Source organism: Thalassophryne amazonica, chromosome 17, assembly GCF_902500255.1.
Source record: "Thalassophryne amazonica chromosome 17, fThaAma1.1, whole genome shotgun sequence".
NCBI lineage: Eukaryota > Metazoa > Chordata > Actinopteri > Batrachoidiformes > Batrachoididae > Thalassophryne > Thalassophryne amazonica.
In genome coordinates this window covers 63,521,092-63,548,305 of record NC_047119.1, presented here as the reverse complement: position 1 = coordinate 63,548,305, position 27,214 = coordinate 63,521,092, and the positions used below count along the sequence as shown (strand labels likewise).

Here is a 27,214-nt window from a genome sequence, read left to right as displayed (position 1 = left end):
AGCCTCCGAAGCTGTTTAAAGCCGAATTGTTTGAATCAAGTGCTGGTCCGTGGCCAACGCGTTTTCAGGCCTCTGGAGGAGAGAAACAATGCTGGAGTAACTTTTCCAATCGGGAAACGACTGGCACGCCGCCTGCTCTCCAGTGGCCTGTTTTCCATTTTGTTCTTGTCCTCTGTTACCTTTGTTTTTTCTCTTGCTCTCTTTGTAGTCCTTTTTCTTCTCTTGCAGTACCAAAAGTCACTTATGCAGCAGACGGAACTCAGCGCAGAATTGTTTGGTGCTGCTTAAAGTTTTTCATGAGAATGTTTATTCAACATACAGCGTGCACTGCAGCACGCACTGCATGAGGACAGCGGCACACTCTGTTGTCTCTGTACTCGGTTTCTAATGAGGTCGCTAAGTGCTAACGCGTGACTTTATTTTACTGGTGTTTAACTTCTTGTGCAGCGAATAAGAGAATATTTAGAGGGAAATCCTGCAAATGGTGATAAAAGCATCAAATTCGGCAGAAATACTCCTCAGACAATCCTCTTTTGAAAAAACCGATTGGCCACTTGAATTTTCAATCGGTGGTCAGGTAGGGGTCAATTGAAGAATTACACAGAGGTCAAAAAATTAAAAGATGCTCCAATCATATTGAAAAAATACTCCAAATTCCAAAAAGGGAGAGTTTGGACTATCTGTGACTGAATTCCATGGAGTTACGGGATAAAAACAGCAAGAATGGTGACAAAGGTCAGTTTCATTTTGTATAGGGGTCAAAAGTTAAAGTTGCTCCAGTTTCGGTAAAACGTGATGCAAATTACTAGTTGAGTTAACACGGTTTTAAAAAGGAATAGTTTGGACCATGTATCATCCTTACCTATCACGTTACGGGGTAACATATGTCACATGTCATACAATCCAATAGACGTAGACCTTGTTTGACCTTTACTTTGGAGACCAAGCATTCAACACTGTCAACACTATTCCATTTATTAATCCTATTAGCTCAACCAATAATTTGCATCACTTTTTACCAAAATTGGAGCAACTTTAACTTTTGACCCCTGTACAAAATGACACTGACCTTTGTCACCATTCTTGCTGTTTTTATCCCGTAACTCCATAGAATTCAGTCACAGATAATCCAAACTATACCTTTTTGGAATCTTTATGATCAGGCAAATAATGTGGAATATTTTTCAATATGATTGGAGCATCTTTTAATTTTGACCTCTGTGTAATTCTTCAATTGACCACCGATTGAAAAGTCAAGTGGCCAATCAGTTTTTTCAAAAGAGGAGTGTCTAAGGAGTATTTCTGCCAAATTTGATGCTTTTATCACCATTTGCATGATTGTTTCACAGAACTGCTGCACTATTCAGCCGGGAGTAGACTTCAAGGATTTTTGTCCACAAGCTCAGGAACTGGTAAGTTTTCAAATGTACCTGTTCCCCATCACATTTTCTGACCTCGGTGAAAACCATATTTTCCTGCCACTGAAAAAGAGAAGGAAATTTAATGTGAGAGATCAGAGTATTTTCATTGTTTTTCCCACAGAAACAAACAAAAAAAAATCACTTGTTACCCCATCCCAAAGAAGTGTAACTAATATGACATGCAAACTAAAAAGCAATTAAGATGTTGTTAAAAAAATAAACAACACACACATACTCATATTCAACTGTTTATGCAACATCGGGTCACAGCTACCTCAAAAATTAGCAAATTTGCACGGAGACGAGTGAGGGAAGCCACCAAGACATGCAGGACAAAGCTGAAGATATAGGCTTCTGTAGCTGTGATTGACAAAACTGTGCATACCGCCACTTTTGTCTGTTGCATCACCCGATGTACAGCTTCATAGTGGTGTGGAACAGAGAACAATTTCTTTACAAGATGCAAGAAGAAGCTACAGTTTGCTGGATGACACGTGGGAGACTCGAGCTGAGATTAGATTTTGTGTCTTTTTCTTGTATGAAAATCCTTCCCTTGTTCTTGATCTAGGGATGAAGAAACTAAAGGCCCAGACAGAGTTAGTACGAATGAGCAGGAATCAAGCAGAATCAGGTGGAATGAGAAAAAAAAGCCCAAATTTGAGACACAGATATTCCAACAGCTGTGTAAGAATGACATTTGCCTACTTAGAATGTGGGCGGATCTCACCTTGACTGATTTGTGCACATTCCGTGTGTATGTTTATGAATGCAGTTTAAATGTAGTTGGAACACAGTACGGATACCTAGACTGCTGTTAGACTGCAGTAAGATGCACTTTGAATGCTGTACGAATGCGGTTCGATTGCCATCAAAGTCTGGTCAGAAGGCACGCAAGAAGAAGGGTGGGAGGGACCATGCACTGTCTTCTGCTGTTCTCACAAGACCGGCCGTTCCTGTCGACTGAGTTTCAAACGACATCCAACCTATGAACAGACATCGTGTTATCCAGGTACCAATGATTAGTGCATTACTGCTCTGCGTGTAAACGGAGCCATCAGATTATTGCAGTCATCAGATCATGAACATGCTCATTCATCATAAGCAGTACAACCACCAATAATCCCTTACGGCTCATGATGCTTGTCAGTGATCCCATAATCAGAAGGACTTGGATTACATATTTCAGGTCATGAATAGGATTCAAAATCCACAAAGGTGGGAAGGCAGCTCTCTATGAAAATGGTAAATACAGTGTGCGCTGTATTCACCCCTCTCTCTCTCAATCACTCACTGTCTCCCTCTTCTTCTCCCTCCAGGACATCAGCCCTTTACTCACATGTACGAGGTCTGTTAGAAAAGTATCAGACGCTTTTTATTTTTTGCAAAAACTGTATGGATTTGAATCATGTGCGCTTGCATCAGCCAAGCTTGAACCTTCGTGTGCATGCGTGAGTTTTTTCACGCCTGTCGGTTGCGTCATTCGCCTGTGGGCAGGCTTTGAGTGAGCACTGGTCCACCCCTCTCATTGGATTTTCATTGTCAGGAAAATGTCTGAACGGCTGGAGCAGCGCTGCATCAAATTTTTCAAGAAACTGTGTGAGACAGCCAGGTGGAAACCATTTGGAAAATTCAGATGGGTTTTGGTGAAAATCCTATGGGCATCACACAGATTAAGGAGCATTACAACTGGATTAAAGATGGCCCACAGCGGCTGAGGGCGCACCGCGCTTCGATCGGCCATCGACAGGCTGAAATGACCACATCATTTCCAAAGTGAAGGCTGTGTTGATCCGGGACGTCGTTTGACTACCAGTGAAATGGCAGAAAAGGTGGACATCAGCCATTTTTCGTCAGATTCCACTGTTACAGGAGATTTTGCAATGAAAGATGTGAGGAGGCATTCGCGCCTTGGGACGAAGCAGCAATGGCGGAGAACAAAAGCAAGTCCGTGTTGGAAGTCTCACGGGACATGTTGTGACATGCCCAGCTCTCCAAAATTTCTCGGATACTCACTCGACTAAAAAGCCACCGAAAGCCGTCTGAATCTTCTGAATGGTAGAAGACCTAATGCCATTGCGGCTTCGTGACACCTCATGTAGAAGCTGTGCGTCCCACAGCTCTGTCACGCACTGACTCACAGTGTTGTGCATCTGAACTGGTGCTACAGCCATGATAACATAATATTACAGATGCATCTTCTAACTCATAAGATAGACAGACAATATATCTGTCATATGATGTGTATTACAGCTGTAACAGGGCATTCAGATGCGTGCGCTGCTCCATGGGTCTGTGACACACTCACAGTGCCACACGTCTGAACGGGGTGTTGCAGCCATGATAACATAATATTACAAATACATCTTCTAACTCATAAGATGGACAGACAATGCTCTGTGCCTTTTTGGTGTGATTGTGCAGTGTTCACAGGATGTATGTGTCCCACAGACATTGCACATAAAAAATATCTCCTTTGCGAACCCCAAACGGGATGCAGTGGCAGTGCACGTATGGCACAAGCTGGAAATGCCAGCCGGATTTGATGTGCCTGACCATGGTGAGTATCCCTTGTGAACGCAGTCTGGCCAGCCGTACGAGCTTTCACTACTCCGAGCACACCTTGACAGTGGTGGGCATGTGCTCTACAGTTGAGCTGGGTGCGCAGTTGTGCATGACTGTCGAGACTGCAGTCAGACTGCTGTCTGAGACCTTTGGAGTGTGCCTCAACTTTGGCCGAGTGTAGGTTGAATGGCCATTCTGGGGGCATTCACTCTCATTTGGCCTCTAGTGTGAAGGGGAGGTGCGTCCAGGCACGATCAGGAAATCCAGCCCAGATTCAGAACATTCCGAACTGCCCCTCGAATGCTGCCAGGAGTCTTCGAATGGCATTTTCATGCCATACGAATTCAGGACTGCAGTCAGTTTGTGGACAGATTGCTCTCAGACCTCCGTTCAATATGTTTTCCACCTCTGGTGTACTACAAATGTTGAGTGCATGTGCTCTGGCCACACAACTGTGCCGTCTGCTCTCAGACTGCTGTCTGACGTTTGCAAATGCACCTCAACACACCTCAGACTGGGAGTGGGATTCTCATTCAGCCCCCAAAACTTTTGAATGGAGATGTACTTATTTTTTTCTATTTGATAGAAACCTTTATTTGAAAGTACAAGGCATCTCTTTTAACAAGAAGAAGAAATTTAATGGTGGTTTATGTCCGTTCACCTCACGGTGGCTTAAATAAACAGTCTGCGCTTGTAACAAAAGCATTAATTAGCTCTTAGCTTCTGATGGCTAAAACAGTGTTTTTGTTGTAAAAGTGACAGCTGTCACTCCCAGTGGCTGCGGCGCCCTCTCGTGCTTGAAGCCCGCACTCCAAGCAGGGCGCCATCTGGTGGTGGTGGGCCAGCAGTACCTCCTCTTCAGCGGCCCACACAACAGGACCCCCCCCCCCCTCAACGGGCGCCTCCTGGCGCCCAACCAGGCTTGTCCGGGTGCCGGGTGTAGAAGTCGGCCAGGAGGGCCGGGTCTAGGATGAAGCTCCTCTTCACCCAGGAGCGTTCTTCGGGTCCATAGCCTTCCCAGTCCACCAAATACTGGAATCCCCGGCTATTCCGACGGACGTCCAGGAGCCGGCACACAGTCCAAGCCGGCTCCCCGTCAATGATCCGGGCAGGCGGCGGCGCCGGTCCAGGGGCACAGAGTGGAGAGGTGTGGCAGGGTTTGAGTCGTGACACGTGAAAGACCGGATGTATCCGCAGTGAAGCTAAAGCTGCCAGCTTCACTGCGGCTGGACTGAGGACTTTTAGGATGGTGAAGGGTCCTATGTATCTGTATCTTCAGTTTTTGGGATTCCACTTGTAGGGGGATGTCCTTTGTAGATAGCCAAACCGCCTGCCCGGGCTGATACGTAGGGGCCGGGGCACGCCGGCGGTCTGCATGGGCCTTAGCCCTCGTCCGGGCTTTGAGCAGGGCAGAGCGGGCGGTACGCCACACCCGACGGCACCTCCTCAGATGGGCCTGGACTGAGGGCACCCCGACCTCTCCCTCCACGAGTGGAAACAATGGGGACTGGTACCCCAAACATACCTCAAATGGGGAGAGGCCGGTGTCAGATGACACTTGGCTATTATGAGTGTACTCGATCCAGGCCAGATGGTCACTCCAGGCCGTCGGGTGCGCAGAGGTCACGCAGCGGAGGGCCTGCTCCAATTCCTGGTTCGCCCGCTCTGCCTGTCCGTTCGTCTGGAGGTGGTACCCGGACGAGAGACTTACGGTGGCCCCCAGTTCCCTGCAGAAACTCCTCCAGACCTGGGAGGAGAACTGAGGACCACGATCTGAGACAATGTCCGATGGAATCCCATGCAGACGCACGACATGGTGGACCAGGAGGTCTGCAGTCTCCTGGGCCGTCGGGAGCTTCGGGAGGGCCACGAAGTGGGCCGCCTTGGAGAACCGGTCCACTATCGTGAGGATGGTAGTCATGCCCTGGGACGGCGGGAGGCCCGTGACGAAGTCCAGGCCGATGTGAGACCAGGGGCGATGAGGCACCGGCAGAGGCTGGAGGAGGCCTTGAATCTTGTGGTGGTCCACCTTGCCCCTGGCGCAGGTGGTGCAGGCCTGAGAGACACCCACCAGAAGTGCTGCCGGACAACTGCCACGGTTTTTCCGCACCCCTGGATGGCAGGAGAGCTTGGAACCGTGACAGAAGTCTAGGACTGCAGTCCTGGCCTCTGGTGGGATGTACATCTTGTTCTTTGGTCCAGTCCCCGGGTCCAGGTTCTGTGTCAGGGCCTCCCAGACGGTCTTCTCCACGTCCCAGGTAAGGGTGGCCACGACAGTGGACTCGGGGATGATGGTTTCAGTCGGGTCTGACAGCTCGGTCCTGACTTCCTCCTCGTGCACCCGGGACAGGGCGTCAGACCGTTGGTTCTTCGTCCCGGGGCGGTATGTGATCCGAAAGTCAAAACGCCCGAAGAACAGTGACCAGCGGGCTTGCCTGGGGTTCAGACGCTTGGCGGTCCAGATGTACTCCAGGTTCCGATGGTCCGTGAAAACCGTGAACGGTACCAAAGCTCTCTCCAACAGGTGTCTCCACTCCTCTAGAGCCTCCTTCACTGCAAGAAGTTCCCGATTGCCGACGTCATAATTCCTTTCAGCCGGGGTCAACCTGCGGGAGAAATAGGCACAAGGGTGGAGAACCTTGTCGGACTCCCCGCTCTGGGATAGCATGGCTCCTATCCCTGAGTCAGAGGAGTCAACTTCAACTATAAACTGGCGATTTGGATCGGGCTGCACCAGGACTGGTGCAGTCGAGAACCAGCGTTTCAACTCCCTAAACGCGGCTTCGCACCGATCCGACCAGGGGAAGGGGACTTTAGTGGAGGTCAGGGCTGTCAGGGGGCTAACTACCTGACTGTAGCCCTTGATGAACCTCCGGTAGAAATTTTCAAAACCGAGGTACTGTTGCAGTTTCCTACGGTTTGTTGGTTGGGGCCAATCTCTCACCGCCGCAACCTTGGCCGGATCAGGGGCGACGGAGTTGGAGGAGATTATGAACCCCAGGAAGGACAAAGAAGTATGGTGGAACTCGCACTTCTCGCCCTTCACAAACAGCCGGTTCTCCAACAACCGCTGCAGGACCTGACGTACATGCATAACATGAGTCTCAGGATCTGGGGAAAAGATGAGTATATCGTCTAGATATATGAAGACAAACCGATGCAGGAAGTCCCGCAAGATGTCATTTGCCAAAGCTTGGAACGTCGCGGGGGCGTTAGTGAGGCCGAACGGCATGACCAGGTACTCAAAGTGACCTAACGGGGTGTTAAATGCTGTCTTCCATTCGTCTCCCTTCCGGATCCGAACCAGGTGGTACGCATTTCTAAGATTCAGCTTTGTGAAAATTTGGACTCCATGCAGGGGCATGAACACTGAATCTAACAGGGCAGAGGGTATCGGTTGTGAACCGTGATCTCATTCAGCCCCCTGTAATCAATGCATGGATGGAGTCCGCCGTCTTTCTTGCCCACAAAAAAGAAACCTGCACCCATCGGGGAGGTGGAGTTCTGGATCAGCCCGGAAGCTAATGAGTCCCGGATGTAGGTCTCCATTGATTCTCGCTCAGGACGTGAGAGGTTGTACAGCCTGCTGGACGGGTACTCAACGCCTGGGATCAAATCAATGGCACAATCGTATGGACGGTGCGGGGGAAGGGTGAGCGCCAGATCTTTGCTGAAAACGTGAGCAATATCGTGGTACTCACTTGGCACCCGTCAGATTGGGAGGGACTTTAACCTCCTCACTAGCTGTCATACCAGGCGGAACCAAGGATCTGAGACATTCCCAGTGGCAGGTTTTGCTCCACTGAGCCACAACCCCAGACGGCCAATCAATCCGGGGATTGTGTTTTATCATCCAAGGATAACCCAAAATCACACGGGAGGTAGAAGGTGTTACATAAAACACAATCTCCTCCCTGTGATTTCCAGACACCACCAATGTCACTGGCTGTGTCTGGTGTGTGATTAATGGAAGAAGGGTGCCATCTAGTAAGGCACCATCTCTTGAAAGGGTAGTTGTAAAACAGCTAACTGATCATCTGCAGAGGAATGGTCTATTTGAAGAGTTTCAGTCAGGTTTTAGAATTCATCATAGTACAGAAACAGCATTAGTGAAGGTTACAAATGATCTTCTTATGGCCTCGGACAGTGGACTCATCTCTGTGCTTGTTCTGTTAGACCTCAGTGCTGCTTTTGATACTGTTGACCATAAAATTTTATTACAGAGATTAGAGCATGCCATAGGTATTAAAGGCACTGCGCTGCGGTGGTTTGAATCATATTTGTCTAATAGATTACAATTTGTTCATGTAAATGGGGAATCTTCTTCACAGACTAAAGTTAATTATGGAGTTCCACAAGGTTCTGTGCTAGGACCAATTTTATTCACTTTATATATGCTTCCCTTAGGCAGTATTATTAGACGTTATTGCTTAAATTTTCATTGTTACGCAGATGATACCCAGCTTTATCTATCCATGAAGCCAGAGGACACACACCAATTAGCTAAACTGCAGGATTGTCTTACAGACATAAAGACATGGATGACCTCTAATTTCCTGCTTTTAAACTCAGATAAAACTGAAGTTATTGTTCTTGGCCCCACAAATCTTAGAAACATGGTGTCTAACCCGATCCTTACTCTGGATGGCATTACCCTGACCTCTAGTAATACTGTGAGAAATCTTGGAGTCATTTTTGATCAGGATATGTCATTCAAAGCGCATATTAAACAAATATGTAGGACTGCTTTTTTGCATTTACGCAATATCTCTAAAATCAGAAAGGTCTTGTCTCAGAGTGATGCTGAAAAACTAATTCATGCATTTATTTCCTCTAGGCTGGACTATTGTAATTCATTATTATCAGGTTGTCCTAAAAGTTCCCTAAAAAGCCTTCAGTTAATTCAAAATGCTGCAGCTAGAGTGCTGACGGGGACTAGAAGGAGAGAGCATATCTCACCCATATTGGCCTCTCTTCATTGGCTTCCTGTTAATTCTAGAATAGAATTTAAAATTCTTCTTCTTACTTATAAGGTTTTGAATAATCAGGTCCCATCTTATCTTAGGGACCTCGTAGTACCATATCACCCCAATAGAGCGCTTCGCTCTCAGACTGCAGGCTTACTTGTAGTTCCTAGGGTTTGTAAGAGTAGAATGGGAAGCAGAGCCTTCAGCTTTCAGGCTCCTCTCCTGTGGAACCAGCTCCCAATTCAGATCAGGGAGACAGACACCCTCTCTACTTTTAAGATTAGGCTTAAAACTTTCCTTTTTGCTAAAGCTTATAGTTAGGGCTGGATCAGGTGACCCTGAACCATCCCTTAGTTATGCTGCTATAGACGTAGACTGCTGGGGGGTTCCCATGATGCACTGTTTCTTTCTCTTTTTGCTCTGTATGCACCACTCTGCATTTAATCATTAGTGATCGATCTCTGCTCCCCTCCACAGCATGTCTTTTTCCTGGTTCTCTCCCTCAGCCCCAACCAGTCCCAGCAGAAGACTGCCCCTCCCTGAGCCTGGTTCTGCTGGAGGTTTCTTCCTGTTAAAAGGGAGTTTTTCCTTCCCACTGTAGCCAAGTGCTTGCTCACAGGGGGTCGTTTTGACCGTTGGGGTTTTACATCATTATTGTATGGCCTTGCCTTACAATATAAAGCGCCTTGGGGCAACTGTTTGTTGTGATTTGGCGCTATATAAAAAAAAATTGATTGATTGATTGATCTAGTGCCCGTACCTTCAAAGGTGAAGGTAGAGCCACTAGAGGGAGCCCGACTTCCCTTGCCCATCTGCTCTCCAGCAGATTCCCCTCCGACCCCATGTCCACCAGTGCTGGGGCGTGAAGGGTTAGATCCCCACTCAGGATCGTGACTGGGATGTGTGCAGATTGTCGGGGTCTCCCCGCGTGGGTATTGTGACCCACCCTTAGCCCAGTCTCTATGGACGAGTGCTGCTGTATTGACCGTTTGGGGCAGTTTTTCTACGTGTGCTCGGTTGAGCTGCAGTGAAAACACTCCCCACTGCTCGTTTCCATAGCAACTTCAGCAGGGGGGGCTGTCGTCACGTGGAGTGCCCTGCCTTGGAGAGTGGGGAAGACGGCTCCCTTTCGGACCCGGGAGGAAGAGGGACGGCTTGTGCCTGACCACGCCCTTCGTCTCGCTCCCGTCGGTGTTCTGTTAATCGGTTGTCTAACCGTATAACTAGGTCGATAAGCCCATCTAAATCCTGCGGCTCGTCCTTCACCACCAGGTGCTCCTTAAGGACCAGAGACAGTCCGTTTACAAAGGCGGAGCGGAGTGCAACAGCATTCCAGCCGGCTCGCGCTGCCGCGATGCGGAAATCGATTGCATACTCCGCTGCGCTCCGACACCCCGACAGCAGCACGCTTGAAGCGGTCTCGCCTCTATGAGGGTGGTCGAACACCTGTCTGAACTCCCTCACAAACCCAGCATATGTCGTTAGGAGCCGTGAATTCTGCTCCCAGAGCGCCGTAGCCCAGGCGCGTGCCTCTCCTCGAAGAAAATTTATAACGTAAGCCACCCGGCTAGCATCTGACGCGTACATGATGGGACGCTGTGAAAAGACGAGCGAGCACTGCATCAAGAAGTCCTCGCACGTCTCGACACAGCCTCCGTATGGCTCCGGAGGGCTTATGTATGCTTCAGGGGAAGGTGGGAGGGTTCATTGAACAACCAGTGGAACGTCTGTTTCTGGCATTCGGTCAGCAGGAGGAGGTGCTGCAGCAGCGCCCTGAGCATGCGCTTCCACCTGGGCGGTGACAGCCTCCATCCTCCGATTGAGAATCACACTCTGCTCGGTGACTAAGTCCAACCGAGCAGTGAAAGCGGTTAAGATTTGCTGCAGCTCACCTAACATGCCTCCTGCTGACGCCTGTGCACCTCGCTCTTCCATTGGCTGTTCAAGCGATGGTTGACGCCCCTCAGGATCCATGACACTGGCCAAGAAATCCTGTTGTGAAAGTGTAGGAACACGGACCCACAACAGGGGGCGTTAAATGAACGGGCAATGGATAAGCCAAACAGTAACAATTTAATGTTGTGAAGTGCACAACGGAATACAGACAAATACAGTTCTTGGTACTACAAACAGTTATATGTTGAGTGACGTGTGGGCAGGCTTGAGGATAGGAGACGTCCGTCCAGAACCGAGCCGGATCCCACACGGCCCTCACCGCCAACGGATCTGAAGAACACCGGAGCTGCCAAGTCCTGGATCCCCAGGTGGCCACCGTCTCCAGCTGTCAGACCTGGTACTGCTGGCAGAGAACAGAAACAGAGTTGATGAGTGTGAGTTCGCACACTCAGTAATCCCACAGTCTGTGTTCTTTTGGGAGGGAGCACCTCCACCTCCAATCACACACTCGTGCAGCTCCTGTCTAACCACTTATCTGGTTGGAGTGTGAAGCGAAGCCATCGCTGGTCACACCTAACGCCAATCCCTCAGATAAGGCAAACCACAGGAAAATGGCTGCAAAGAAGTTCAGACAATAAGTCAGGGTTCAGACACAGCAGAGAATATTACCTCTTATGGTAGCTGATTTCTCGGCGAGGAGGTGGAGTTGCAGTCCGGCCTTTATGGTGATGGTGATGAGTTGTATGAGTGACAGCTGGTGCTGATGATGAGTGACAGCTGTCACTCCCAGTGGCTCCGGCGCCCTCTTGTGCTTGAAGCCCGCACTCCAAGCAGGGCGCCATCTGGTGGTGGTGGGCCAGCAGTACCTCCTCTTCAGCGGCCCACACAACAGTAAATATATAAATGATACACCAGGTTTTCAAACGTTTCATTGCATGGCACGTTCACCTCATATATGATCATCTGTTCATTTACTGAAAGAAGCAGTTTGTGCCCTTATAGTGACATTAATTAGCACGTTAGCTGTGCTCCTTTACACGTGTGCCTTATAAATGAATAATATAGCAATTCTATCTATTTTGGTTTCTTCTTGCATGAAGGGATAAATGCGACTTATACACCAGTGCAACTTATATATATATATATATATATATATATATATATATATACCCCTAAACAGCCATTTTTGGACCATTGTGATTTATAACCTGGAAAATACAGTAATCCACACATGCAAAAAAATCTAAACAAATAAGTACAGAAATTGAGTTATGTGCAATAATGTGTAATGACACAAGGAAAAAGTTTTGAACACCAGAAGAACAGGAGGTACAAAAAGACATGTAAAGCCAAGACACCAGCTGAAATCTATCATAATTAGAAAGCAATCCTGCTCCTTGTCAATGCAAATTAATATCTGTTGGTTCAGTCCCAACTGATGACCTATAACAAGGTGTGTCATTACCAAGGTGTCACACAAGAAACATCTCATGATGGATAAACGCTAGGAACTCTCTCAAGATCTTCGCAACCTTATTGTTGCAAAACCTACTGATGACACTGATACAAAAGGATTTCTAAGTGGAAAGAATTTCACCATAAACTAGCCACGACTAAGTGCTCCTCACAACATTTCTGACAGAGAAGTGAAAAAAATGATCAGAAAAGCTGTCAAAAAGCCAAGGGCCAGTTCAGAAAGACCTGGAATTAGCAGAAAACACTAAGTAATGCACTCAACCATCATGCAGGCTCAAGACTTCATTGGCGAAGAAAAAGCATGTTGAAGCTCGTGTAAAGTTTACTGCACAACATTTACACAAGCCTGTGAAATACTGGGAGAAAACTGAACTCTTTGGATGCCATAATACACACCAATTAATGGCACTGCACATCACCCCAAAAACAGCACATCAACAGTGAAGTTTGGAGGTGGGAACATCACAGTGTGGGGCTGGTCTTCAGCTTACGGAACTGGAAAACCTCATGCAACTGAAGGAAAGATGAATGTACTAAGACTTTCTTGATAAAAAGTCTGGTGCCATCTACGACGATGATGAAGATGAAATGAGGGTGGACATTTCAGCAAGACAGTGATCCTAAACACACAGCCAAGGAAACTCTCAAATCACACCTGAAGAATAAATTTGACTAGTTTCTCCATACAGGAAGCATCTTGACGCTTCATTACCAACAAAGACTTTTATACGAAGTATTAAATAAATTTCAGTAAGCGTGTTCAATACTTTTTCCCTGTGTCATTCCACTTTATTACACATAACTTAATTTCTGTACTTATTTGTTTTAATTTCTTTCTAGGTGTGGATTATTTGGGTTGTTACCAGTGATGCCGGTAACGCGTTACTCTAATCTGACCACTTTTTTTAGTAACGAGTAATCTAACGCGTTAATCTTTCCAAATCAGTAATCAGATTAAAGTTACTTCTCCAAGTCACTGTGCATTACTATTATTTTTCATTGTGGGTCGATAGCAGCATTAAACTTGGTCCGTGGGCAGGAGGTCGGGGTTCAACTGAACTGCCCACTTTCAGTGAGCTGTGAGCTTTTCTTCCGCGTTTTTTTGCAGCTGCTCGACTCGTCCTCACCTCTTAAAGGGCGGTGATCAGCACACCTGCACTGAGCTTTACAAAGACATTTTTATACTTTTTTCCCTCCTTTATTTAGAGCTGAGCTGCTCCGTATCGTCTCGTTAAAAACAGCTGATCCTCCGCGACGCGTCAACAACTAACACTATTTTCCACTCAAATGCACCTAAACTCTCTTTCTGAGGACCACATGATGTGAAAACGCAATAAAACTTTCTTACCTGTAAATCTGGTCATGTTTTCTGCATAAATACATGTTATCCATTCTTTGTGCTCAAACGCCAAAGCAGGGGCGAATCTAGATGGAATGGGGGCGTGGGGCAGGGATGTGCCCCCCTCACAACACCCCTAGATTAAAGGTCCAGTTTTGAAGCCGTTTTTTACTACAACTACTAATACTGCTTAAAATAATAATAATTTCGACAAGTAAAATGTTTAGAGAATTTAAATGTTAGAAAAATGTTAGAATTTAATAGTTACATTTATAAACAATGTAGGTTTGAAATTGCAAGTTTTACTGTTACAGTGCTGTCAATAGTTAAATATGAGGTCAAGAAAGAGGTCTTTATTTTACTTTTTATAAAACAAGTATTTGTTTTCATTGAAGTCAAGAAAGGGTGACTATAAAGTGAGTTTTGGCAAAACAGGTATCATTGTCATGTTGACGTGGGTTGTTGTCGGCAGCTGGGGAAAGTAACTAAAAAAGTAACTAGTAATCTAACTTAGTTACTTTTACAATTGAGTAATCAGTAAAGTAACTAAGTTACTTTTACAAGGAGTAATCAGTAATTGGATTACTTTTTCAAAGTAACTGTGGCAACACTGGTTGTTACTGACATCTGGTGAAAGTTTCATATCAATAGCACCTTTAGAAATATATTTACTGAGAAGAACGGTGATGTGTTCAATACTTATTTTACCCGCTGTGTGTGCATGTACGAGGTATCTTATAAAACTAACCGGCAGTTTTATAAAAAAAAAAAACTATATGGATTTGAATGACATGCGATTACACCAATCATGCTTGAACCCTCGTGCGCATGCGTGAGTTTTTTCACGCATGTCGGTGACGTCATTTCCCTGTGGGCAGGCCTTGAGTGAGATGTGGTCCCGCCCTCTCGGCTGAATTCCTTTGTTCCACACGCTGCTCGAGACGGCGCGCGTTGCTTTATCAAAATTTTTTCTGGACCTGTGAGGAATATCCGAGTGGACACTATTCAAGAAATTCAGCTGAGAGAACAGAGAAGATTCAGAAGAGGCCGGCATGAGGACTTTATGCGGACATTCCACTGTTTAAGGACATTTTTTAATGAAAGACGTGCGCGCAAATTCGCCAAGTCGTTTCCATGACGACTCAGTGAATCTGTGTGCGCCGCGACAGGAAAAACACCTCCGTGTTGAAAACCATTTGTAAAATTCAGGCGGCTTTTGATGGCTTTCAACAAGTGAGTAACTGAGAAATTGTTTAACAGCTTGGGCATGTTCCAACTTGTCCGTTAAGGTTTCCAACGGAGGTGTTTTTCCTGTCGCGACCCCCCGCGGTCGGGTCCGGCCCGACATGCGACTCTGCCCGCACGTTCTTTCATTACAAAATGTCCGTTAACAATGGAATGTCCGAATAAACTCCTCATGCCGACTTCTTCTGAAAGTTCTCTGTTCTCTGACGACTTACTGGGTCAACAGAGCCTGAAATGTGGAAGTTTTCAACTTGAAACAGTGAGACGCTGCCGCCTCGAAGCGCAGATCGCCATCAGGTGCCGTGGGCCGTCCTTAAAGCGACACTTACAGACCAAAATCTCTCATCAGCCGTTAAAATTTTTACCGAAAACCAGCTGAATTTATTGAATGGTGTCCACTCAGTTGTGCCTTACTGTTTTGAAAAAATTTTTATCAAACAAAGCAGCAGTCTCTGAGCCATTCCTAAACAATGAAAAAAAATGAGAGGGTGGACGACTCCTCACTCAAAGACTGCCCACAGGCGAATGACGTAACCGACAGGCGTGAAAAAACTCTCGCATGCCCACGAGGGTTCAAGCATGTCTGATGTAATCACACGTGATTCAAATCCATATGGTTTTTGAAAAAAATAATAAGGTCGGATACTTTTCTAATAGACCTCGTATTTAATTCAGTCGGAGTAATCTTACAACTCTCAGCATGAACAAAGCTTTATCTTATCTTGCTGACATACGTTTAGCACGCTGCAAGCCAGGAAGAAACACACACACAGCCGTTTTTCCAAATAAACCATTTTTCTTCTTTATCTGTCGTTTTTAGAACCAGACACAAATGTGTGGTCTGCAGAGACTGTGAAGACACAGGAAGAACATATTTATCTCATCATAAATCTTTACTTTGTATAAACCACATGTCCTCACTGCCCTTTTGAGATGGAAGTTTTTGGCTTCCATCCTCTTTGTGTTTTTACAGAGAAAGCACGAAAAGTAACAAAATTATCTCCACTAGAAACATGAAAATGTTACAAGAAGTCTAATTTGAAGATGTTACATTGTGTTTCATGAAAGAGATCTTTTGTTTTCTTGGAGCTCGGCACTAGCAGTCAGACACACAAACACACAAACACACACACACACACACACACACACACACACATATATATATATATATATATATATATATATATATATATATATATATATATATATATATATATATATATATATATATATATATATATATATATATATTGGGATGGCATGTGAGTCCAGAGTGTTTTTACAACCATAGACCTCAACAGTTTTTAGAAGAAGAACTCAGCTCCTTTATTTCCTGTTAATTATGTCATTTTTAATGTTAATTTGCTGTCTTAATGTATTTATAAATTGTTTAGGTTCTTGCTATCATAAACATACTATTATCATTATCGGTATTATTATTATTTTATTATTACTTCTATTTTCTCATTTGATTTTTAAATGGACCACAATGGACATAAGTATTTTCACTTTCTTGTGTCATCCATGTATTTTTAACGTATTTACAATTATGGTATGTACTTACATTGATAATATAACACACACGCTTTTAATAGAAAGATGATTTACCACCCTCTGCTGGATTGGCATGTGAGTCCAGAATGTGAATATCAATGTCCATTGTTCAGTGTTGTCAGCTAATATCCATAGTTTTTCCAAAGATATTAGTCCTATCAACATTCCATTTTGGCAGCGTTCATCCTTGACCCAAAATGCATAAGCATACCAATCACCAAATGTCAGCTCTCCCCAGTTTGTCTGTGGTCGAAATTGCACGCATGCACATCTTTGTTTTTGCACATCCACAAATGGAGAGGATGGCAGAAGACATCAAACACACTACACTTCTCACTCATGGTAACAGCAACATGACACTTAACTAAACTGACTAAACCAATTTAACTACAAAAACTCAAAAAATCAATAAACACTACCACTATTAAATTAACATGAATCACAATAACAATGTTTAAAACCCCAAAACACTGAACTCCCATGGTGCATTGCAGCACATCGTCCACATTCACTGCTGTTAGCTAATATAAATGTCAGCCACTTGGCTATGATAAATACGCAGACAGACAGACAGACAGACAGACAGACAGACAGACAGATAGATAGATAGATAGATAGATAGATAGATAGATAGATAGATAGATAGATAGATAGATAGATAGATAGAAGGAGGGAGAGAGAGAGAGAGAGAGAGAGAGAGAATATTATTGTTTCCTAGTAATTACAACCCCAATTCCAATGAAGTTGGGACGTTGTGTAAAATGCAAATTAAAAACAGAATGCAATGATCTGCAAATCCTCTTTAACCTATATTCAACTGAATACACCACAAAGACAAGGTATTTAATGTTCAAACTGATAGACTTTATTGTTTTTGTGCAAATATTTGCTCATTTTGAAATGGATGAATGCAACATGTTTCATAAAAGCTGGGACAGTGGTATGTTTACTACTGTGTTACATCACCTTTCCTTCTAACAACATTCAATAAGTGTTTGGAAACTGACAACATGCATGATTGGGTATAAAAGGAGCATTCCCAAAAGTCTTAGCCTTTTACAAGCAAAGATGTGGCGAGGATCACCACTTTGGGAACAACTGCATGAAAAAATAGTCCAAGAGTTTAAGAACAATGTTTCTCTGCATTCAAAAGTCCATTCTAAAGTCCATAATATAATCAGAAAATTCAGAGAATCTGGAGAACTTTCTACATGTAAGCGGCAAGGCCGAAACGGCAACATTGAATGCCCGTGACCTTCGATCTCTCAGGTGGCACTGCATTAAAAACTGACATCATTGTGTAAAGGATCTTACCGCGTGGGCTCAGGAACACTTTGGAAAACCATTGTCAGTTAACACAGTTCGTCGCTACGTCTACAAGTGCAAGTTAAAACTCTACCATGCAAAGCAAAAGCCATACATCAACAACAGCATCTCACCATGTCATTTAGGTCCTTCAGACTTTATTTTGAGTAAATTCTTCAGGGGAGCATTAGCATGGCAAAAACCTTTCTTTATTTGCCTCTCACATACTTGAGCCGCTTAGTTGTGTAGGGAGAGTTCCCATGGGATTAAAAAAAAAGCTTTTCAACCTCCCATCCCTGGTTCTCAAGACCAGGCACCTAAGTGGCTCTACTCTCTCTCTTTTTTTAAGATATTTAGGTGTACCTTAGTAAACACTAGTAGAGTTCCTACCACCTTAGATTTGAAATGTGTAGTAGAAGATATACTTTACTGAATTTTCATATCAATATGATATACGATGACGATGACTATGATTTGACAGAAAGTGCAGCAACAGTGAAAATTAAACATTCTTAAACCAAACAGTAATAATACCACACTCATTTTGCACTCATCATAAGGTTAGGATACTGTGCCCTCCAAAAGTATTGGAACACTTGGAATTTCACACATTTTAATTTGTTTATGCCATTTTAAATACAAGAAAAACAAAAAATAAAGAATAAAAAATTTCTAAAATTATCTTCCTCAAACTTAAACTGAAAGCAAATCTCTAAAACTTGATAAAACCTGTAAATAATGTTTTATTGCCAGTTTCCTTTAGACAAGTCAGGATGGAAACATGATAAGTGATAAGAATGATAAATGATAAGAATGGTGTCAAAGTTCAGTTTCAGTTTGTACAGGGGTCAAAAGTTAAAGTTGCTCCATTAATTTTGCTCCAGCTGTATTTGTGCTGAATTTGATGCTTGTATCACCATTTGAAGGATTGTTTCAGTTATCTGCTGCACTAATAAGCCAACAGAGCATGAACCACCTTGTTGTCTGTCAGCTTAAACATGTTTGCACTCTTAAACAGCTAACAGACAGACATGGCAACCTGAATTAAAGGAGAAATGCTGCTTTTAACAACCTGGACCTCATTTCTAACATAAAATATGGTCATTTACTCACCAATATAAGTTTGGTGTCATTAGAAGTCCAAAGTTCAAACGACATGTTCAGTTCAAATCTGAAGCAAACATTTTTCTTCTTCTACTAAGGTGGATTAGAACTTTTGTGGTTCACAGCAAAAACTACTGGACAGGAGGAACCTAGCAGTCAATGTGACTCACTGATTTGAAAATGCAGCTCTTTCAACCAGACGTGTAGTGCTGTGACATGCCAATCATCTGTGTCCAATCAGATTTCAGGGGAGTCCAGTGAAACCCGGCCTCTGCTCTAGCTCCACCTAAGGTGGCTGAGAATTCGGCATTTCCTGTTTGAGTGTGAGCTTGCTACTGAGTTCCTGCGAGATTCCGTGGGATCTCGTCTGTCAATCCAGGAAGTGTTTGACATTTGAACATTTCCTGTTTTACTGTGGACTTGAATTTTGGCACTTCCTGTTTAGGACGCCCTGTACCATGAGTGAGCTTCGTGCCGCTGCACGACGCTTCGCTCATATCAGTTTGAACATTAAATATCTTGTCTTTGTGGTGTATTCAATTGAATATAGGTAGAAGATGATTTGCAAATCATTGTATTCTGTTTTTATTTACATTTTACACAACTTCCCAACTTCATTGGAATTGGGGTTGTATAAGGTTATCTGGAACAAATTCCTTTAAATAGTCATTGTAAAAGAATTTGATCTTTCAAGGTCACCAAAGGTCATATGACTAATAGAAAGGTGCTATATGACTTTATACAACCCCTGGCAAAAAGTATGGAATCACCGGCCTCGGAGGATGTTCATTCAGTTGTTTAATTTTGTAGAAAAAAAGCAGATCACAGACATGACACAAAACTAAAGTCATTTCAAATGGCAACTTTCTGGCTTTAAGAAACACTATAAGAAATCAAGAAAAAAAGATTGTGGCAGTCAGTAACGGTTACTTTTTTAGACCAAGCAGAGGAAAAAAATATGGAATCACTCAATTCTGAGGAAAAAATTATGGAATCACCCTGTAAATTTTCATCCCCAAAACTAACACCTGCATCATATCAGATCTGCTCGTTAGTCTGCATCTAAAAAGGAGTGATCACACCTTGGAGAGCTGTTGCACCAAGTGGACTGATATGAATCATGGCTCCAACACGAGAGATGTCAGTTGAAACAAAGGAGAGGATTATCAAACTCTTAAAACAGGGTAAATCATCACGCAATGTTGCAAAAGATGTTGGTTGTTCACAGTCAGCTGTGTCTAAACTCTGGACCAAATACAAACAACATGGGAAGGTTGTTAAAGGCAAACATACTGGTAGACCAAGGAAGACATCAAAGCGTCAAGACCGAAAACTTAAAGCAATATGTCTCAAAAATCGAAAAAATGCACAACAAAACAAATGAGGAACGAATGGGAGGAAACTGGAGTCAACATCTGTGACCGAACTGTAAGAAACCGCCTAAAGGAAATGGGATTTACATAGCAGAATTCACGGCTCCTTCTGACATATGATGGGTTTGTGAGGGAGTTCAGAACCGTGTTCGATCACCCTAATACAATGGGCTAAGGAAAAGCAATCGTGGACTGTGGATGACTGGATGAAAGTCATATTCAGTGATGAATCTCGAATCTGCATTGGGCAAGGTGATGATGCTGGAACTTTTGTTTGGTGCCGTTCCAATGAGATTTATAAAGATGACTGGCTGAAGAGAACATGTAAATTTCCACAGTCATTGATGATATGGGGCTGCATGTCAGGTAAAGGCACTGGGGAGATGGCTGTCATTACATCATCAATAAATGCACAAGTTTACGTTGATATTTTGGACAATTGAAAGGATGTTTGGGGATGATTAAATCATTTTTCAAGATGATAATGCATCTTGCCATAGAGCAAAAACTGTGAAAACATTCCTTGCAAAAAGACACATAGGGTCAATGTCAACGAGTAGATCTGATTTGATGCAGGTGTTAATTTGGGGGATGAAAATTTACAGGGTGATTCCATAATTTATTCCTCAGAATTGAGTGATTCCATAATTTATTCCTCTGCTTGGTCTAAAAAAGTAACCGTTACTGACTGTCGCAATCTTTTTTTCTTGATTACTTATAGTGTTTCTTAAAGCCAGAAAGTTGCCATTTGAAATGACTTTAGTTTTGTGTCATGTCTGTGATCTGCTTTTTTTCTACAAAATTAAACAACTGAATGAACATCGTCCGAGGCCGGTGATTCCATAATTTTTGCCAGGGGTTGTATTGTTGGTTTATAGTGGCTATCAGGGTGCCGGTAACAAACTCCTTCAAATATTCAATCGAAATTAGTTTGACCTTTCAAGATCATCCAAGGGTAAAAGTCATGTGACTGATTCCAAGTTTGTTGTATTACTTGATATTAGTTTTTACCAGTGACTATCTGGATATCTGTAACCATTTCCCTAAAATAGCCTCTTTCATTTTTCCTGTTAAAGCACTGAGCCAGAATTTGAGCTTGACTTTTGACCTTGAATTTTAATGAGTTTTTCTCAAAGTCAAATCACTTTTCTTTACCTAACTCTCGGTCATTCCTCTGGTCGGCTTCAATGTCTTTACACACATGGATGGACAGACGGATGGACAGACACACAGGTCTGAAAACAAACGAACGTGTAATAAAATGCTGACAAACCATCAGCTTTATTATTTGAAAAAAAAAAACAAATCAGAGACAGAGTCTTCAGTTGTCCAAATGTGCTCAGTTAAAATGTTTCTCATGAAAGAAAATACTTCCAAACTCGTGAGACGTGGACTTGCAGATTTTTGTTATGAAGACAGTTCTGTCTGTGCCAGTCGAACATCTTTGTGAGCTTCGTGAGTAAAATGTTTTCTGACTTTGCTTCCTGTCGTGTCCTGATTCTCTGGCTAAAAGCAGAGTGAGCTGCTTCATGTCATCACCACGTGTCCAGTTGTTTCTTTGCACCACAGACCGTCTGTTGTCCTCCTGCACAGTGCCACAGTGGAGTCGCGGCTCAGTCGTTGTAAACTCTGCAGTCCCACCCAGGAACAGTGTGGACCCTCACATGACGGCACGACACTTGAGATTCATATCAGATTTACTCTTCAGCACTTTTCTCAGACTGATAAAAATTTTCTTACAGCGTTTTTACAGTTTTTTCACTAGAGCACGATAATTTGTAGAACATTTCTCTCTTTGTTTCTCTGCACCTCACAGGTCTTTGGTATGTAGATTTTATGCAGTGGTGGGCACAGCTAACCAAAAAGTTAGCTTCACTAACCACTAAGCTGCTAAGTTAAAAGTTAACTTTTATAACACTGAACCGATAAAAAAAAAATTGTGGACGTTACAGCTAATTGCTAACTTTTAGTATTGACTCTGACACTGTCGGCTACTGATAAGCCAGTTTCGAGTTTCAGCACCACCAAGGCTTATGAGTAAAATCAAAGGTGATCACAAACCAAAAGCGAACAATGAGTCAGAGCTTCTGTCGTTGTGCGCCCTGCACACTACTGTAAGGAAATGTCATTTACTTTTCACATGCAATGACACAGAAGTGTGGCAGGAGACATGAAAAGCAAAGCACTTTTCACTTATGGTTTCAATTATTAACAAAACTAATTCCGGACAGTTTATCGACATTAACAGCAACTTACAAAGTGAAAATATCATACATATCTTTTAAAGTATTGCGCTAACTCTGAAGGTTTAACTGACACGTGCCAAAAGGCATTATGGGAAATGCGTCTCCTCTCAATCACTGGTTGGTTGGTTTATTTATTTGTAAAAACCAACACACAAGTTACTGTAAGGTGTGTTTTGGTTTTTACATATAAATGTGTATTTGTAAATGTCATTTTTTTTTTTTTTTTTATCAAGGTGAAATTTGGTACACGTCACCTCACTAAGGGCACACTCACTCTAGGCGCAGGTGACTTGGGCCATTCCCAACAATGAAAGAATATTTGCATGAGTTGAAAGATGGAACTTTCCTTCATGTCCTATCATCCTTTGCTATCCTAACTTTCCTATCAGCTTGTAAAATCCTACATTATATGATTCAGTACCCAAATATTTGATTTTTCAACTTTGGGACTGACGGACTGTTCATGAAGAAAAGTAGTGAGGGGAGCCACCAAGACGCTAATCACAACTTCATAGTCGAGTGACTTCGCTAAAAAGAACGTGTGCGAAATCAAGGACAAATTATGGAACTGACTGTCGAGGGAAAATGCCAAAGAAGTTGTGTATAAGCTGTGTATACTGTGTAAATCTCCTCTATAATTTCCTGTATTGTCTATTGTGTCGATAGCATGGCCTAAGCAGTGGGTCGCCCCTTTGAGTCTGGTCTGCTTGAGGTTTCTTCCTCAAATCATCAGAGGGAGTCTTTCCTTACCACTGTCACCTGTGTGCTTGCTCTATGGGTTGTAAGGTTAGACCTTACTTGTGTGAAGTGTCTTGAGGCAACTTTGTTGTGATTTGGCACTAAATGAAAATAAATTAAATTAAAATTAGGCTCTGAGGCCCATTGGTAACGTTACTTATCTCTGGATTCCGTAGTGTGGAACGGATGAGAGTCTTTGACTTCCCCTAGATGGGAAACCAGTCTATTTCAGGCTACCCACCCGAGGCCAGTACCCATTTATAGCTGGGTGGACTGAGACAGTGCAGATAAAGTGTGTTCTCCAAGTCCGCAGACAGGCAGCGTGGCCGGGAAATGTCAAAGCGGGAATTATCCAGGACAATACTTGTGTATGACTTGTTGGGCAGCCGGCCACGCAGGCCACAATAATACACCTGAGCCCATTCAGGCTAATGGGTAAAGACTTTAATCTGCTCATAGCTTTTCAGCGCTCTGTCTGCCGCTCGTGCTCACTCCCCTGTTACCCTGATCCCCTCTGTTTCACCTTCTCAAGGGTATTTCCTGGAGTTCCAGGAGCCAGTCAACAACATCACCCACTTCCAGGGCCAGACTGCCACACTGCATTGCAAAGTAGCAGGGAACCCACGACCATCGATTCGCTGGCTCAAGAACGATGCCCCAGTCGTCCAGGAGCAAGGCCGGATCACCATCCGCAAAACGGAGGCAGGTTCTAAGCTCCGCATCCAGGACCTGGACACTACAGACACCGGCTATTACCAGTGTGTCGCGTCCAACTCCGTCAAAGTCATCACTGCAACAGGCGTGCTTTACGTCAAACTAGGTACGAATGATGAATGCTAAATGTTTACTGCGCACAGTACTGAAAGTATACAAATGTCTTAAAGAGACAAGTTTAAACATATGTAATGTGATTTCTTTAAGAAGTGTACCAACAAGTTGTGAGGCTTTTTGCATATTTTGTCATACTGCCCCATCAGTCGTCCTCATCTTAACTCATTTTTATTCATTGATTTACAGGACAGATGCCCACACATGGTCCAGACGAAACGTAAGTGACCAACGTCACTAAATTAATTTTTTATCCAGTTTTGTGGCAAATAATTCAATGGAGGAATTTTCTATTCGACCTGTAGTTGTGGATGTAAATGGTTGGCAGATCCTCACTGGGGTCAGGTTGATTTTAAGCAGTAGATTTGAGAGGGCGCTCCAACAGCATGGTTTACAATCTGCCAAGCATGGCTGGGACCCCCATCGCTCTGCTGGACAAACTATGTAATGACACCATTTTCAACAGCCAGAGTTTTTCTCTGTGGTGTTTATTCTGTAAAATAAACGTTTTCATGTCATCAAAAGTAACACAGATACAGATACAATGTTGAAAAGCTCATATCGGCTGATACTATCAGCCAGCCAAGAATATTGTTAATACTGCTGGGTTCTGTCGTAGCCGCTCAGAGTGTCGGCGTGCCATGCAGCTCAGTACTATCCCTAGGCAACTGTGAAAATGTCTCACACTTGAAGCCACTCCTACTTGTACCTGCCGTCACTTCCCATACTGTGTGCAGTTATCACTTGTAATCCCTGAGAAAATTCCACACATCAGTTACATGTTGATGGCTGGTGGGTGTTTTTGAGCTATTTCTACCTAAATGATAAACCTAAAAAGACTTAGGCCCCGTATCCATATAATATTCTTTCCAAGTGGTGGCTTCTTTTTTCAGTTGTTCCAAATGAGAATGGAACTTAAGCAGCTGCCAAAAAATGGCAAATGGACTGCATTTATATAGCGCTTTTCCATCTGCATAAGACACTCAAAGCGCTTTACAATGATGGCTCGCATTTACCCAGACACACTCACACACCAGTGTCAGGTTGCTGCCATGCAAGGCGCTCACTACACACTGGGAGCAGCTAGGGGATTAAGGACCAAGGGCCCTTAGCGACTTTCCGGTCTGACTGGGTTTTGAGCTGAGGATCCTTTGGTCTGAAGCCCAACGCTTAACCACTAGGCCATCACTTCCCATAAAAAGAAAAGAAAACACCACATCCAGTGTCTTTTCATCAGAGCACTTCATCTTATTTTTGGGCTGCACCAAGTGCTGTAAGTTGAAAATCGCTGAACTTTTCAGAAAGGCACGGTGTCATCACTTTTCGAGTAACTAATCAGATAGAACAAAACTTGTCATTCTAACATGAGAAATTTGGTTTTGCCATTTTGGTCCATAGTCAGCTGATATGTCACCCAAAATCCATCACAATAGAGACAAAAACATCTCTGATAGTGAATTGGACAGATGCTAGGTTCCTGTTGAAGGTGAGTGCTTTTAATGGACGTACATTATAAACTAGCTGTTAACATTTTGTTGTTGTCTAAGAAACAAATTCCATGAGGGTCGCTTTTTGTTTTTAAGAAAGGGCTGAGATGAGGTGCTGAGATGAAGCTTTTCTTGGCACCGTCTCAGCGTTTTTCTGTCAGTGGGGGAAAAAAATGCTGTATAGACACATGGGGCTTTATTACTCTTCAAATATATGATGAAGGAGTTTGTGCTAACTGAAAGAAAACCTTTAACAATGTCAGGAATTCAGTTGGCATCAAGTTTAGACATTCTCAAGTTCGACATTGATGAGAAAAACACTAAAATATGTAAGCAAACAGTATTTTATATTAAATTCATCTTTCAGAATGGTTATGTCAGGACTGCAATGAGCCAGCACACTGGATTAACTTTTAATGATGTTGCTAAACATGTAAAACTTACAGCCATTGCAGAAAGACTTGGAATTGGTAATTATTGTCTTGGGCACGAAATGGTGTCAGGTTTGTGCTTCAGGTAAGTATGCCTATTGCCATGGCTAAACAAAAGCTAGTAGGTCCACCGACCCATAGATCAAACCCCGTCGTAGTCTGCTGTCAAGTTACAGTGAAGGAACAGAAGAAAATGGCATCATGGAGAAGTGAGGAAGTTACACCTTAGCCCTAGATCTAAGTTACGCTTTTGTTAAATTTATGTCAGGATCGGATGGTCATAAAATGTCGTACCTCTGCTCAATTTATTTCAGAGAAGGTCAGCTTTCTACAGGTATTTACTAAGGATGCTACGTGCGTGACCACTGCGGGGCAATCCAAATCTGTAATAGTTAGAGATATATAACATCAGTGATGCCGGTAATGTGTTACTTAGTAACACGTTACTCTAATCTAACCACTTTTTTTAGTAACGAGTAATCTAACGCCTTAATCTTTCCAAATCAGTAATCAGATTAAAGTTACTTCTCCAAGTCACTGTGCGTTACTATTATTTTTGCATTGTGGGTTGATAGCAGCATTAAACTTGGTCCGTGGGCAGGGGGTCAGGGTTCAATTGAACTGCCCACTTTAAGCGAGCTGTGAGCTTTTCATCCGCGGTTTTCTGCAGCAGCTACGACTCATCCTCACCTCTTAAAGCGCGGTGAAAACAGCACACCTGCACTGTCATTTTTGTGCTTTATTTTTCTCCTTTATTTAGAAATCTGAGCTGAGCCGCTCCGTATCTGCTGCTAAAAACAGCTGATCCTCCGCGATGCGTCAACAACTAACACTATTTTCCACTCAAATGCACCTAAACTCTCTTTCTGAGGACCACATGATGTGAAAATGCATTAAAACTTTCTTACTTGTAAATCTGGTCATGTTTTCTGCATAAATCAATGTTATCCATTCTTTGTGCTCAAACGCCAAAGCAGGGGCGAATCCAGATGGAATGGGGGCGTGGGGCAGGGATGTGCCCCCCCACCCCCACCCCACAACACCCCTAGATTAAAGGTCCAGTTTTGAAGCCTTTTTTTTACTACAGCTACTAATACTACTTATAATAATAATAACTTCGACAAGTAAAATGTTTAGAGAGAATTTAAATGTTAGAAAAATGTTAGAGTTTAATAGTTACATTTATAAACAATGTAGGTTAGAAATTGCAAGTTTTACTGTTACAGTGCTGTCAACAGTTAA

General features: G+C 43.5%; 1 protein-coding gene across 3 annotated transcripts in view; it reads left to right on the top strand.

Moving 5' to 3' along the window:
- ror2 (receptor tyrosine kinase-like orphan receptor 2) overlaps positions 1 to 27,214 on the top strand; it is a 192,993-nt gene that overhangs the window by 132,995 nt on the left and 32,784 nt on the right. For all 3 annotated transcript variants that reach the window (XM_034192308.1, XM_034192306.1, XM_034192307.1), the window contains 2 exons: positions 23,759 to 24,046; positions 24,244 to 24,274. In XM_034192308.1, the coding sequence (XP_034048199.1) occupies positions 23,759 to 24,046; positions 24,244 to 24,274 (319 nt within the window). The remainder of the gene's footprint in view (positions 1 to 23,758; positions 24,047 to 24,243; positions 24,275 to 27,214) is intronic.